This window comes from Babesia microti, chromosome I, assembly GCF_000691945.2.
Source record: "Babesia microti strain RI chromosome I, complete genome".
NCBI classification, from domain to species: domain Eukaryota; phylum Apicomplexa; class Aconoidasida; order Piroplasmida; family Babesiidae; genus Babesia; species Babesia microti.
In genome coordinates this window covers 902,841-918,288 of record NC_027205.1, presented here as the reverse complement: position 1 = coordinate 918,288, position 15,448 = coordinate 902,841, and the positions used below count along the sequence as shown (strand labels likewise).

The 15,448-nt window shown below is 32.9% G+C and overlaps 7 protein-coding genes across 7 annotated transcripts; 4 read left to right on the top strand and 3 right to left on the bottom strand.

The window, feature by feature from the left end:
- On the bottom strand, positions 868 to 2,568 carry BMR1_01G02540 (RING finger protein PFF0165c; the record flags this gene model as incomplete). Its single annotated transcript, XM_012792120.1, has 1 exon — positions 868 to 2,568. The coding sequence occupies one exon, from the start codon at positions 2,566 to 2,568 to the stop codon at positions 868 to 870; it is 1,701 nt and encodes a 566-aa protein (XP_012647574.1).
- On the bottom strand, positions 2,785 to 5,535 carry BMR1_01G02535 (Cleavage and polyadenylation specificity factor subunit 2; the record flags this gene model as incomplete). The annotated part of the gene is made up of 1 exon (XM_012792119.1): positions 2,785 to 5,535. One exon carries the CDS (start codon positions 5,533 to 5,535, stop codon positions 2,785 to 2,787), a length of 2,751 nt encoding a protein of 916 aa, XP_012647573.1.
- Positions 5,536 to 5,768: 233 nt separating this feature from the next.
- Positions 5,769 to 5,957, top strand: BMR1_01G02506 (hypothetical protein; the record flags this gene model as incomplete). Its single annotated transcript, XM_021482901.1, has 1 exon — positions 5,769 to 5,957. One exon carries the CDS (start codon positions 5,769 to 5,771, stop codon positions 5,955 to 5,957), a length of 189 nt encoding a protein of 62 aa, XP_021337490.1.
- Positions 5,958 to 6,175: 218 nt separating this feature from the next.
- Positions 6,176 to 8,447, top strand: BMR1_01G02505 (structural maintenance of chromosome 3 (chondroitin sulfate); the record flags this gene model as incomplete). The annotated part of the gene is made up of 7 exons (XM_021482900.1): positions 6,176 to 6,370; positions 6,391 to 6,547; positions 6,570 to 7,784; positions 7,807 to 7,916; positions 7,938 to 8,132; positions 8,153 to 8,398; positions 8,421 to 8,447. The coding sequence occupies 7 exons, from the start codon at positions 6,176 to 6,178 to the stop codon at positions 8,445 to 8,447; spliced, it is 2,145 nt and encodes a 714-aa protein (XP_021337489.1).
- BMR1_01G02504 (hypothetical protein) lies at positions 8,712 to 8,885 on the bottom strand (the record flags this gene model as incomplete). Its single annotated transcript, XM_021482899.1, has 1 exon — positions 8,712 to 8,885. One exon carries the CDS (start codon positions 8,883 to 8,885, stop codon positions 8,712 to 8,714), a length of 174 nt encoding a protein of 57 aa, XP_021337488.1.
- A 154-nt stretch (positions 8,886 to 9,039) lies between these two features.
- BMR1_01G02503 (hypothetical protein) lies at positions 9,040 to 10,840 on the top strand (the record flags this gene model as incomplete). Its single annotated transcript, XM_021482898.1, has 5 exons — positions 9,040 to 9,823; positions 9,844 to 10,361; positions 10,382 to 10,644; positions 10,667 to 10,757; positions 10,778 to 10,840. 5 exons carry the CDS (start codon positions 9,040 to 9,042, stop codon positions 10,838 to 10,840), a joined length of 1,719 nt encoding a protein of 572 aa, XP_021337487.1.
- Positions 11,359 to 14,943, top strand: BMR1_01G02502 (RecF/RecN/SMC N terminal domain; the record flags this gene model as incomplete). The annotated part of the gene is made up of 9 exons (XM_021482896.1): positions 11,359 to 11,446; positions 11,467 to 12,680; positions 12,706 to 12,808; positions 12,830 to 13,212; positions 13,233 to 13,367; positions 13,389 to 13,457; positions 13,479 to 14,513; positions 14,534 to 14,615; positions 14,636 to 14,943. 9 exons carry the CDS (start codon positions 11,359 to 11,361, stop codon positions 14,941 to 14,943), a joined length of 3,417 nt encoding a protein of 1,138 aa, XP_021337486.1.
- Positions 14,944 to 15,448: the final 505 nt, after the last annotated feature.

Sequence of the window (15,448 nt, the reverse complement as noted above, 5' to 3'; positions counted from 1 at the left end):
AATCTATATGGATATTAGGTGACTTTTATGAAGTTTTTGAAATAAAATAATGTTTATTAGAGATTAAATGGGTTCAGAAAAAAACACAAAAATCGAATAGTCGCAGCAAAAAATTATTATACCAAAGCATTAGACACTACTAAGCTTAATTTTGCATGCTTAGCAGAAAGCATTTATTACACTAATATAGTAGAATAGTATCATTTTTAGATCTAGTTTCACAGCCTTGTTCCACGGAAGCTTGAGTTTTTACGAGATACGGCGGTCTCTCTTAACAATAGATAACAAGTCTACAGAGTAACCACTATCCTAAATGGATTGATAATGGATAATGTCTGATCTGTAGATTGACTGATAGATTGAATTTTCAAATCAATAGCAGAATAAATAAACAAAATTGGCTAGTATAGAAAAAAATTGGAAGAATATAATATTATCATACAGCACACTTTAGAAATAATATAAGTTGATTATTATAAGAATACGCATGGAAAGAAATAGTCACAATGTTTGGATGGTTTACAAATTTGTATTTAAAAATTTTAAAAATACAATTAAAAAATAATTAAATGTTGGAAGAAAATGAAGTATTCATATTTTTTATAACTCAACAATTCTGACCGTTATATTATTTATTATCACACTAATCTAATCTACAAAATATACCAGTGTAATTATTTGCAAATAAAGTGCAGTGCATTAATAGTTAGATTCATATACTGTATTATTACACATTGGTAAAAAATTAATTGTGCCATTTGTAACAACATTTTATATAATGTGAATTATACACTAATTCTAGTGTCGACACACAACCTTAAAAATCGCACTAGGTTACTTTTTTATGTATAGAGCATATCCCCGTAACTAAAAGTAAATTTTTTGAATATCCCTCTTGTCAAAGTTAATTTTGCATTGCGAACATCTTCTATTCCTCGATTTAATATTATCATCCAGGCACGGTTCGCAGAAGAAGTGCCCACACTTTATAATTACATGATCACGAAACCTTTCATTACAAACTGCGCAGGTTATACGCTTGATTAATTCAGCATTTTCTCGCACGATCAATGCATTTTCATCTCCAGGTTTCAAATTCTTCCTCCTGTGCCCATAGATTGTATTATCCTTATCCTTCGCATCTTCTAATTGTCTGCTTAGCAATGTATTTCTTTCACTAGACATATGCAAATATCGTAACAATTCATCCCTCTCCCGTTCAATTGCTATTGCCCTTTGGTAGGAATGGTTCCAGCCTTCAATGTACAATTGAGTCGCAATATCGTAATCCCTTATTTTTTCAGAGTAAAGATTTAATTGTTTTTGGAAGTTGCTGTTCAATCTATCGAGTTCAATTTTCACATTATATGTTTCTGTCTGTGGTGTGGGCTTTAGCATCAATTGCTTGGTAAAATTTTCACATTGTTTTTGCTTTTCCTCGAATGCAATGGATATCTCTTCAATCTCATTAATGGCATTGTTGAGATTTTCTTCTATTGTTTTAAATTCTGCCTGATTCTTCTCTAAAACTGCCAATTTTAGTTTGATCGAATCGATATCATCTTCAGCAGTATTTTTATTCAGCAAACTACGGACTTCGGATAATTCCTTAGACAATTGTGTGTTTTTTGTCTTCAATGATTCACTCAACTTGATTCTATCATTTAATGTATCTTCAGAAATCTTGCATATTTCCTTTAATTTCTCACACTCAGACTTCAATACATTTATTTCACTAGTTAACTTTGTGTTTTCATCACCTAGTTGTAGTAATTGAGATTGTAGCGTTTGGATTTGATTGATATGCGATACCTTTTCACTATTCAGCATTGATGCCAACTTTTCATAATGAATATCTTCATTTTTTAATTTGTCTAGAACATTCATTTTGAATGATAAAAGTTGATTTTGAGATTTTTGTAGAGCCTTATCCAACTCTTTACACTGATTTGTGAGCTTGTTAATGTAACCAGACGATGCTGCGTTGTCATTCGTATCTGTTTCGATATCCATGGGCGAATTGTCTATGTTGTTTGCCTGAGATTTGCGATAAAGGATATCATTTTGTTTGGTAAGTCTGCTGATTTCGTTGCGTAGTTCGCCTACCTCTCCCATAGACGGGTATGTTGCACTTAAATATTTATTAAAACTTTCAGATATTAATGCCTCATAATCAAAATCATGTGAATTTTGGTTAATAACATTGTTATTATTACGTTTAAATGATGATAGCGCATTATTAAGTGCATTTTTTAACTGCTTTGTGATATTCTCATCAATTTCACTCATCATTTTGTTACTATTACTAGATAAATATTGTCTTAAATTATCTAATATAATGTTTGCTATTGAACAATCAATAGAATCGTCCAAAGAATTAGTTATTTTATCCAAGGAAAGCGTTAAGTGGCTAAGTATGAACTGTAGACGCATGTTTAGATATACTTGTTTGTCATACTTAGCATTGACGGAATCTATTTCCAACCTGTATGCAAGTAATGTTGCCCCAAGTCTGGCATTATTCTCCAGAAGAAGTTTAGGGTCAGTGTATATACCTGATTCATCCATCTGTATATACCTCTGACATCACAACTACTATAGTGCCGCAGTCACCACATCAGTACTATGACTTATATGATATATGAAAGTCATCTTCTCTTGCAAAATTTAATTTAACAATAAAACTAATGTCTAGTTGCGATAATTAGGCTATTATTATGTCGTTTAAAACAATTATTCACAATCAACTTGATCAAATTTGTTAATTCTTGCAATAATAAGTAGCTAAAATGGATTACCGTGGAGTGCATATAAAGTCTTCCTAGCCAAATAGTAGGTAGGATCGATTGTACCCCTTAATATCCATTTTTTCCCATCTGTAAGACCACTCTTAACACCAGTGGCAATAGTACCAATTCCACTATCTTCTACACGTTGTACAACAGTCTTGGAAGCAATTACAATTGCTGAATGTCTACCCACTACCGATATTTGCCCTGGTAATAATTGGTTGAATGTTTCAGCCACTTTAAATATTGGAATATTAGGGAACTGGTGCTCCACTTCACTGTAAAAATTCTCACGAGCATCATGTGCAGTACTGTTTTCCTGGGACTCATTCTGTTCAGGAGCCAAACACATAGCATAAAGGCAGGGTTGTTTAGATTGCCAAAATGATAATCTTGGCTCAGGGCCTTCGTTAATTTTATTGAATTTGACCTTCAAATTCAATTGTCTAAATTTTTTTCTTGCTTCCCTAGAACAATTATCTAGTATCTTATCGAATATATAGGTATTACTATCCCTGTTAATTGGCGTATTTATTGGCTCTTCACTGATAGCAATAGAACACTCCACTAGCGATTCCATTGGTGAAGGTATTTTGTACTTATAACTCACAATACTATTTATATCACTTAGGTTTTTATTTGCAACACTAGCCTTATTGTCATGTAATAGTGGGAGTAAACAAACCTTCTTAACTTTAAGCTTGGAAATCAATGTATACAAACTGTACTGATCAATTGTATTTTCCAGGCCAATTGGCATTATAACCTTTGCCCTTACGCACTGGCGAATCCTCTTTTTTACGTATTGTGAGGGCATTTTCCCAAACCAACGTATTAATGAGTTCATCCAGTCATTTTGCATACCACTATCGCCATTTCGTCCATCAAGGCCATTATTTTTAGTGTTGTTAGTATTATTGATATTTTTTTGCGATTTATACAGTTTAAGATAGTAATCAAGAGGAGTATCAATACTGTAGCGTTCTGTGTCGTGCGATTGTGTATTTAGGCATTTTTGACCTAAATCCATCATATCTTCAACCTCATCAGTTTTAGCACCGATCTGCTGATTATCTACGGATACATTTTTTTTATCGTTTTCACCAGTTTTGTTAACTTGTGATTTCCATAACTCGGCAAACTGATTGACCAAGCCGTAGTCATCTTCAGCGCTGCTTATAGCATTACTGGTAACATTAACAAATACTGGATTTGATATTTTATCAGAAAACGTGGGATAACTGCTGTTATCCAATTTATTAAACTTCAAATGGCCAAGAGGGTCACTGGAAATTATGGAATATAATTTGTTTTTAGTTTGCTGTGGTTCGCCATAAAAGCTTTGCCCAGTATTTAATTCATGTGTAACGTCACAAATGTCATTTTCCATGCTAACCTCATCTATTTTCATAGTATTATCACCTACAGTGTTAATCTCAGAATCAATTTCCAATTGATTCTGCTTATACAATTCATAACATTCACTTACACTGAGTGGTTTCCTGAACCTAAATAACCAACTGAATTTATTCCTTTTGCTTTTTTGTTTACCATTTGGATTGCTCCCTTTATCACTGCTTGTATTGACCTTCATCCATGTAGACCCGTCGACCTTACTGGTATATAAGCTAAGTTTACGGGCTAATGTTTTTGTTGTGGGTTCCTTACTTAATATTATGAGATTGCCTTTTTTACTCCCAATAGCTGCAAATAAAGCATTTGAAAAGCCCCAATTCAAGGATCCAGGAGTCGAAAAGATTACACAAGGGACGTTGGTGAATGGCTTCAGTTGTTCCAATTTGTCCAAATATATTACGTTGTCAAAGATTAGTGGATTTTTTAAGTCTCTTGAAAATTCAGACTTGACTTTTGAACTCATATACTCAATGCTGGTGCTGAAAATTAAAGACATCTTTGATACAATAGGGGATGCAATGATGAGAGGCCATTTGGCAACATAATGGCTTTTCCAACACATTTCAAAGTGGTGTAGCAGCTCCACCATTCTGGAATCAATATCAATGGGTAATAATACACAGTTTCCATTTTTGAGCGTATTAATCGTTTTATGGATCACCATATCCAATGATGAATGTAGCAGGCATGCGTTGATTGATAGCTTGGGAAAATCTGTTATCAGCAAGTAAGGATTATTAACCGTGCTAAGGGATAAGGAGTTAAGATGCCATTTGGAAATCAACGAAATCTTTCTAGCTATTAAAATTTGCTTGGTGCCCATTGTAAGTACATATGCCGATCCTCCAACAGAATGACCGCTGTTTATTACGTGAAGTGATAGACCATCAATTGCAGAATCAAGAGTTATATGCTCATCGTATCTCAACAACTTGGAGTTAGATAGGGCTGAATTTATTTCATCAGCTGAGTAATGTAGCTTGGACTTTGGTAGATTGAGTGACATGTTGTCTACCAAGTCCAATAGATTTGCCTTGGCTAACTTATAAGTTGGGTCAGTACATATGATTTGTGGCTTGTTGCGTAATTTCGTATATTTACGCATTAAAAACGGCAATCCTCCTACATGCTCTAAGGTAGAATGAGTGAGGAAAATATATTTGATCCCTATGGATTGCATGAGCAATTTTTTTATGGAATGGCAATTGAAGCCATCAGATAATCCACAATCTACCAACAATTTAATGCGATAATTTGACAATTTGATACTTACAAGTGTTGCCCATTCGCTATCTGTGAGAATGGGCTGTATCGTCACGTACATCCCCATCAATAATAATTGTCTATGCGGTTTCCTGGGTATGGATAATTCTATATGTAGAAAAAATTCTGGAAATTATTTACTAATCACTACTGTGGCGTGTGCATATATTAATTGTTAATTTTAGTACGTTAGCAGCATCTAAATTCACAAATTTTGTATCTAAAAACAAGAATTGTGCTGTGGGTATTACTATCACATTTTTATTTAACTCTAGACATTTACACTTAAAGATACTTTCCATGTACATGGCACAGCGTTTCTTGTCCACAATCTTGATGATCAAGTATCAGGAAGAAGAAGTGTCACTACTAGATTACATACTTCCCCCTGGTAATTCTACTGATAAAAAATCGCGCATGTGTAAAACCACAATTAACATTAAGAAACGGGGATATACTATCCCCAGTCATAATAAATCTTCTGACTAATCAATGGCGAGATATTCTCAATTAATTGTACAGTAATTTTCACTCGGTAGTTATACATCACTAAATAGCATAGACATAGCAATTACATTAGCAGAGCTTCTGCACAAAAATAGTGGAATGATTAGTTTAGGGAGCTTAGAACAGTTTTTTAAAAAGTTACATCAATTGATACAATACCACACATACTCGATATATTATGGGTTATTGGTAGATTAGACATGGATGAACTCGATAATTACCTAATTAAACTCAACAAACAGGAGAAAATCTTACAGTCATTGTTGGATAATCTTAATAAATCCTACAACAGTGTTATCCAACAACTGGAAGATTTGGAAAAACCTGCGTTACAGGCTGCGGAAAATGTAAAAAATGCATATTCTCCACATATATCTATAATAAACGAGTTATTAGTATGTTACACCTAATTTAGGACGAGCTTTTTAGCGGAGGGATCATGGAATTGTCCGCCGTTAGTCGTGATGCTGAAAAATTACATATCACAGCTGCCGCCACTAGTTCGGCCATTAAAGCCGCTAGAAAGGCCAATCATATAACTCAATTGGTACTCAAACTCAAAAATTTGGCAGGTATTATTCTATTTTTATTCAGAACGACTAGAAAAGGACTTTACATGTGTCGATGAGTTTGTCAAATTGATGATAGAAGCACGGCATGACTCTGAATGGGATGAAATATACACAATTATATCGCTAGATCCTTTAAAACGCCCATTTGAAATATTACGTTCAACTATGTTAATTCAGCTTCGTATAGAGTTACAAAAAAATTCACTAGATAATATCACCCCTTATATCAAAGTGCTTAATTATCTAGACTCAAAATCTGACCTATATGAGTGTTTCAGAGTTTATATTGAGGATTTATATAAATTATTTGAGCCAGAAAACATCGAATTTACTATTTCAGAAAGGTTAGAAGAGATTACCAGCTTCTCAATCAAGTTGATTAATGACTTTAATATACATGTGAAGAACTATTCAGGAAAAGATATATTTCTAGAAGTTATCTCATTAGTATATGAAAAAGTTATTAATATGGCCTGTCCTATGATAAAAAAATTCATAGATGAACAGGATTTTAAGTTTGTAGATGCCCTTTCGGCTGATAAATTACTCGAGGAGATCGCCCATACAAGTTTCATATATAGGGACTTTCAGAAACAGATAATATCGCATATAATAAACACCTCTCCGAATATTGAATTATCACTCAATTCGCTTAACGATTCGTTATCTCCCAGAATAATTTCACTGTTTAAATCTGGCCTCCATAATGGTACTGATGGTGTCGTGCTTGAATTTCAAAAATTACTCAGCCATTATGTAGTTCTTGAGCATTCTTTCCTTGAAAAATCTCTCTTAGTGGCTATAGAAGAGTCTGATGAAATTAATGACCCGGAAATGGAAACTATCAGTACGATAGTCGATGATGTATTTTTCATCCTACAACAGTGCCAAAATAGAGCTGTTTATACTGGAGATGTGGATGCAGCTTGCGCCATACTTAATCACGTTTGCAATGCACTAAATACCCAAATTATAGAAGCACTGCAAGAGAATTTTGAATTTTCCGAAAAAATTGCCAAACCATACTTTTTACAGCTACAAAACATCGAAAATTTCAACACCCGAACTATGATCAATGAATATTACATGAGTATAAACAAGGGAAAAAATAAGCCACCAAATGTAATATCTTCAAAGTATAGCATAAGGCACAGCCTTAACAATTTGTCGGAATGTTTGGACTATTTGTTCAAATTTCAAATGGAAATTAGACAGATATTTAACACTGAATTCAAAGGTGCATCTGAATATTTATATAGACTCGAAAAGTTTACTAATATCTAGTACAATTCAAGATTTGGACACTGTCAAATCTGGTTTAGAACGTTTAATGATTGATGCTGCGACAAAAATTAGTTCTTTGCTAGAGGTAAATGATCTTATAAATTAGATTCATATATTTTCTGGACTAGAATCACTGAACAGTGCAAATTTGGAAATATTTCAGGAGGAATATGACGCCGTTTCCCAAGGAGATCACTTTTTATCTCCCTTAAAACTTACTCTAGATATTTTGTTCACATTTTTTAATTCAATATTTACTGGAAAAATCTCATTTTTATGTGCTACCACACTCATATCAAAAGTAAATTATAGTTGATACAGTTTTGTGAGGTTTTTGAAAGCAGTTTATCCCATAAATCAATGACTATTTACGGTGCGATATATCTAGATTCTGGGATACGTTCAATTATAACTCTATCAGCATCGCATTATGACCAACCAATTAAGAAACATTTTGCTAGGTTATCTGAATTATGCAATATCCTAACAGTTTCATCGCGCGAAGAATTGGATCAGATGTATCAAGGAGTTGGCACACATATAATTTCCATAACTGATGCGAAGGAAGTAAGTTTATGATGATATGTAGTTATTGAGTTTAAGAAAGGATTTGTGATATTAGCAAAGAAAATCTTAAATTTCACACAAAAAATTATTACAAAAAACTGTATACTACTACTACTAATAATAATAATAATACCTAGAATTATAAAATATGCCTAAATTTACTAGAGCAGCGTTCTATTATTGCATATTTTGCAACCAATAAAACTGTATTTTAAGAATAATTAACGAACAACTAGCCAGTGTGATATCACGACGACCAATCAATTTACCGAGGCAAATTAATTGATTATAACATCATCACTGTTTGCGTCAGTTAATACTGTTTTTTAATCAATAACGATAAATTCAGAGGTGGTACTATAGGTTCAGCATCTATATTGGCATAAATACATTGCGTTTCCCAAGTACGAGTCAAGCACGTATCCACTTCATCCTCGTCAAGTTTCTTATAATGCTCAGTTGTGTTCTTTACCATAATGCAACCCATGTATATAGTTTGAACAAAATGATTTAGATACAATTATTAGATCCAAATGCATGGTTGAGGCTTATTTTAAAAAATCAACCCCTTATAATAATGTTGGTCAATAAGAGTCCTTAAACATGATGTTTTCGCGTAGTATAACACATACAACTAGTGTATGGGTATCCACACATTTATGTCCTGCCTAGTGTATTATACCACAAATGTAGTACTATCAGTTTTTCTAGTTTCTAGTTTTTTTGTATACAAATTAACAGCAATTAATCCATGTAATTCCTTTACACAAGGCCATGGAACTGCTTTTATAACACATCAAATTGAAGGACATTTAACAAATCGCAATAAATTTAGAAAAGAAAAATTACATTCAAATAGCAATGAACTTTCAAAGGCAATCAATAATAATTCAATAAAATTATCTGATACGAAATCATATGGTGAATTTGCTAATAATGCTGATTATATGTTATTGGACAGTGCAATATTGGATAAATATGGATTTAAGATCGTAGGTGATATAGAACTCAAAGAGGAACGCTCAGTAAAGAGATTATTACATGATGTGTATAATTCTGAACAGTTAAGTACCATTAAATCAAAATTATTAACAACCCTAAATACCAATTTATCAATGTGCAATATGAATGATATGGTTGCTGATATTAATGAAAAAATAGCAAATAAACAAAATATTGACCTGACTAACTGTTATAGTAGATGTATAATTTGCCTAGCTAATAAGTTTGAAACGTCAAAACTGGTGGAATTGTTTCAACACATGATTAATTTCCATGAATTGCTAGATATATTCCATTTTTCACTCGTCATTCGTTACTTAGCACAGGTTGGCTATGATAATTTGGATGTTTGGATTAAATTATTTGATGTATTTAATAATGTATCTCTAAAAACATGCAAATATGGGTTGTTTGTCACCACTGGTAATTTAAAAATCATTTAGATGATGTAAAACCATTTGTAGTTGATAAAAAAACATATGTTGGCCAAGACATTGATATAAATAGCTTATCTTTGTTTGGGCTGAACCACTCATATATATTTGATCGCGAGCAGATGGGAACTGGTATACTAGAATCCTTTGTTTTGGGTTTAGTTCAGAATATCCACGGATATCAAGAATCAATCGGTATGGAGGAATATAACAATGAACAAGGCTATAAAAGTTTGTGTTCGAATTCCAAGTTGATTAACATAATTATGCAGCTAAATATTGCCAGTGCAGTTGGTAAAATTGAGTTGAGTTGGATTACTAAGGTCATCCTTCGACATATTAATCGGATATTGCCAATTGACAATGAATTTAACACCATTGACACTAACACTAACAACTATGAGGGTAGATTGTTTATGAACCTGGAAGATGAATCAAATGGTGTTAAACAATCAAAAACGATAGAAGAATCATGTATTAGTGCCATTGATAAATTTATCAACAGTCCCTTATCATCTATTACCAAAGTAAATTGTACTTCATTTAGCAAAATAAATTAATACAACCGCCTTTATTACTACCCAAATTCATATACCCTTCAACACACACCCAAATATTCAATGAGTTGATGAATTCCACATCGTACATTACTGTTTTTGATATCGCAAAATTGTTATTTTCAGATGCTACAAATGTAGAAGAATTAGCAATAACTGACATTTACTACATCATTCGTCATATGTTAAAATTCAAAAAGGCAACTTCTGTAATAGAATCACTACTGAAATTTGATGTGTTGCATTCAAATAGGTAATGGAAATTTGTTATATAGGCTAATGGAGCACATAAAGTGTTGTACGTATGAATGTGAAATGGAACGGGACCCTATAGAAGCTTTGAAAGTCTTAAATTTTTTCAAGCAAGTAGGTAAATGGTAAATTAGACGGGTATATCACCATCAAAGGGGTTAATTGATGATTTAGCCAATAAATTAAATAACGACTGATCCTTAGGCACGTATTTGTGTAATTGTATACCATTGCGTAAGCGATTTTAGTCCATTTTGATATTTTAACAGTACATTAGTTTCGAAATTTGGTGATAACTGATTAGTAGGCGTTTTATACCGTGAGAACTTGAGTATTAAATGTTAATAGTATCATGAAATAAAATTCTATAATTGTCTAGTTTTAATTGGAAATAAATTATTATATGAAGAGACAAGTAAGTTGGGTGGTTGGTGTGTATGTGTAGCGCCATGACTACACATTGTCATTGAAGATAAGATTCCGTCATTTGACACTATTTCAGTATAAAATAACAATTCAAATAACTACAAACTTGTTATTCAAGACGGAACATTTTGATTAATCTTATTTAAGTTATTATTTCGTAGTTGTTCATGTTTGGAAGGATTACACTTAATTTATACTACAAAAGTTGCAAAATTTTATTTATTGCAGTTTAGTTGTCTAAAAAAAAATCAATTTCCTACTATTTTTTTGATACAACATACAGCTTAGTATGTATATATTGGAAATTAGAATCAAAGGTTTCCGCTCCTACAAGGACGAATGCGTACTCAAGTTTGATCGAGGACTCAATGTAATAAGTGAGTAAAAGCTTATGCAGTTGGTAAAAATGGGTCGGGTAAATCTAATATTATCACTGCAATAGGATTTGTCTTTGGGGAGTACTCAACCACAGCCAGCAAGAATAATTTGCAAAATCAATCCACTGACGAATCGCAATCAACAGAAGTAACAGTAATATTAGATAATTCTGATAACAGATTTTTGCAGGGTAATCAACAGAAGGTTACTCTACATCGTAGCTTGTTCAGAGGTAAATATACTTATAAATTCAACTGCAAGTATGTCAGTAAAAAGGAGTACCGTCAGATACTTTCCAGTGCTGGATTACATGAACAATTAGATTTTTACATTGTCAAGCAGGGGATGATATCACAGCTATCCATTGAAAGCCCAAGTCAACGATTATATACTTTGAAGGATATAGCTGGCCATAAGACATTTGAGGCAAAAACGGTGGAGGCAAGAGAAGTTTTAGCGGAATGTAGAGTTAAGAAAGAAAGTATTGAAGGTTATCTAAAACATCTGGAAAGTGGAGTTAAGATAGCACAGAATGAACATAAACGAATATCTGAGTGGCAAGAAATTGAAAATAAGCGAGCCACTCTACAAAACCAAATTAAAATGTTTCAATTTGATGAAATCAAATCTGAATTGGACAAATTGTATGAGAAAAGACATGATAAAAGTGATGCAGTATCACAACTAGGCAGAAAACTCACAAACATAAAGGAATTATCTGAAGAATTCAAAGATAAAATTAGCCTATTAGAGGCTTGTATTTCCACAAAGACTAAATTGCTAAAACAGTTAGAAAATGAACTATTTCACATGGTAGACGAACTTAGTATAGTGGAACAGGAAGAAACCGAATTAAAGATTGATGAAAATTTACGTAATAGCAAAGTTAACGAATTGGAAGAAGAACTCCGCAATCTTAGGTTGCGAATAAAGAGCGTTATATGTGAATATCAAGAGGCAAAAAATGCGGCAGAAAATGCTGAAAAGGAGTTAAATGAAGCTATTAGAGAGGATGACAGGAACAACTTTCATTGTGATAAAAGGAATGTCACTGCAAAGATAGAAGAAATGATAAATCTGGCATCGGAAGAGAAAAAAACACAAATTGAAACTGCTAACCATTTGAAGAAGGAGATTGAAATGTCTAAAAATCGAATCATACAATTACAGCTAGAATTGGATGAATTCCAAGCTAATTCGGATATTGAACAAAAATTGAGCGACCACCTCAAGGTAATAATACCATTGGGTTATTTAGGAGATGAGCAAAGTTACGGAAAAGAAAAGAAATTTACAACTACAAATTACACAAACTAAGAATGACTTAGTGCAACTAAAAGCCAAGTATCATTCACTATCAAGTATTCAATTCACTAACTTAGAATCATATGGCAAAACCATCAGCTATTCCAATAAATCATGTGTTGACATTGTCAACACATGGGTTAATCAATGTAAAATACCACCAAGCCAGTTTTTAGGGTTTATTGTGGACACTTTCAGTTGTGATCCAGAATTCTACAAGTGTATAGAGCAAGTTGTTGGACATAAAATGTTCAATGTGGTAGTTTCGACGTTTGAAGTAGCTCAGAGTTTACTCTCATATGTCAAATCTCAAAATGACTCAGCACCATCTGGAATAGATGAGAAAAAAATGAATGGGGTTTCGTCATTCCAAGGAAGATTGGTAATTATCATTGCAAATATGCTCCCCGAAGCTAACGACTTTAACCACGCCCCTCCAGAATGTGTAAGAATCGTGGAGGTATTTTTACTTTAACTTAGTGTATAGAATATAAAGAGTGTCTGGGTAATGTTATATCACACGTTTTTGGCAACACACTATTGATACCAGACGTCAAACTTGCGAGATCACTAACAAGTAATGGATACGATTGTGTTACACTAGAAGGGGAGGCAGTAAGGAAATGTTTTATGCAGTTCTTCGCGGGGGGTAGGATAAGAATAGGTTCAGTTACATCTGATTCATCCATTTCACTACATAAGAAGGTACAGAGGTGTCTTATATAGGTGAAGGAGATGGATAAACAATGGAAAATGTTAGAGGAGAGATCATATGAAAAGGACCTAGAAATATCTGAGCTGGACAAAATATTGTATGTTATGGACAATGAAAGGATTTCCTTGATAGAGGAAAAGAAAAATTACAATTTAGCACATGAAAAGAAACTTAGTGAAATCATGACGTTAAAATCTCTAGTACAAGGGATGGAAGAGCGACTAAATCAGATTTTGAACATTGGTGAAAAGCTTGATTTTCAGATTGATGAGTGGAACAAGCAAATTGCATGTCTCAGTAGTTTAGAGATCAAACAATCAGATAAAAATACTTCCAAAAATTATATGAATGAGCGTACAAAGTGTAAACAACTGTGTGATGAACAATTCGAATATGTCGCTAAAAAGTTAAACCAGTTGAAATCCAGGGAAAAAAGAGTGGCTGAGGAGATATTAATCACTAGACATAAATCGAAAACTGTGCAACGTAGTGAAGAGATAAAAGGTGTCATTGCTAATATACGTAAGCGTATAGAAGACGAAGAACATAAGATTGTGGAGGCTAAAAAGAAAATATTTGATGCAAGGAGTGAGATTAATAGACAACAATTGTGTGAGATGGATGTTAGAAGGGAATGGACTGAGGAATTCACCAATATGTCCCAGTTGGACCAAAAGATAACGGCACTTAAATCAAAGATCGAAAAACTCAAGATTGATGAATCATTGATCAACTCCAATAAGCAGATTAATAAATTGTCAAAAGACCAAGTGATTGAACAGTTAAGGGATACCAACAATTTGCTAAAAGAAAAAACTCTTGCCAACAGCACTAAACTTATGATCCACTACTCATCACTCCTAACACAGTATGCCACGTTGCAAAACAATTATAAATCTCTAGCAGCATCCAACGATGCAATCGAAGATACCCTCAAAAGGCTGGATGAATTAAAGACAAATCATTTTTTACAGTATTTGAAGAAGGTTAATGAAAAGTTTCAGGACATATTCAAAATACTAGTACCTGAGGGGGATGCCAAATTGGTAAGTTATTAAAAATTAAGGTCACAACAACGGATAACAATGGATTGGATATACAAATTTCTTTTGGTAGACACATTTTTGAGCCCATTAGAAGGCTTTCAGGTGATATTTTAATCACATAGGTGGTCAAAAATCACTCATTTCTCTCTCTTTAATATTATCCCTGCAACAAATGGAATCATGTCCATTTTTGATAATGGACGAAATAGACGCAGCACTAGATGACACTTACCGCGACAAATTATCATTCCTAATAGGCAAATTGGCGAATAAAGGATACCAGGTAATATGCACAACGCACTGGCCTCAATTGCTAAATTTTGCTAACAGAATTTTTCATGTGGAAAACAGCGCGGGATTTTCGATGGTAAAGCTGGTCAATAAGGACAAGGCCAATTACCTCATAGGTTACGATGCAGTTGATGATTGATACTACTTTTATCACTATATCGCTTGTTTAACAACTCAGTTCCACGTTATTACACATTTTTGCGTATATATAATTATATAATTCACGGCACAGTTATATATAGTCAAATATCCATCATTATACGAATTCTTTAGCGATATTTGTGAAGATACTGTAAAATCTAGTTAGTGTTAAATGTGAGCCATGTGTGATTATGTTAGCTTGTATTGTTTTAAGTGACATATTTGGAAATGAAGCAAACAATAAGAGATAATTAGAGTGTTGTTGATATAGTTATAATTGTGAATTAGATAATTTTATGTATAGAAGTATCAATAATTATATTTCTGATAACAAATATAATCCATATAAAAATTGAGCAACATATATGTTTATAATAATATAAATTATCTGACCATAAACATAAAAATACAATTTTAATAAAAATATCGTAAAATAACACATCAAAACTATGTTAAAAAGACTATAATTCATCAAAAAATACTTTTTAGATGAATAGAACTAT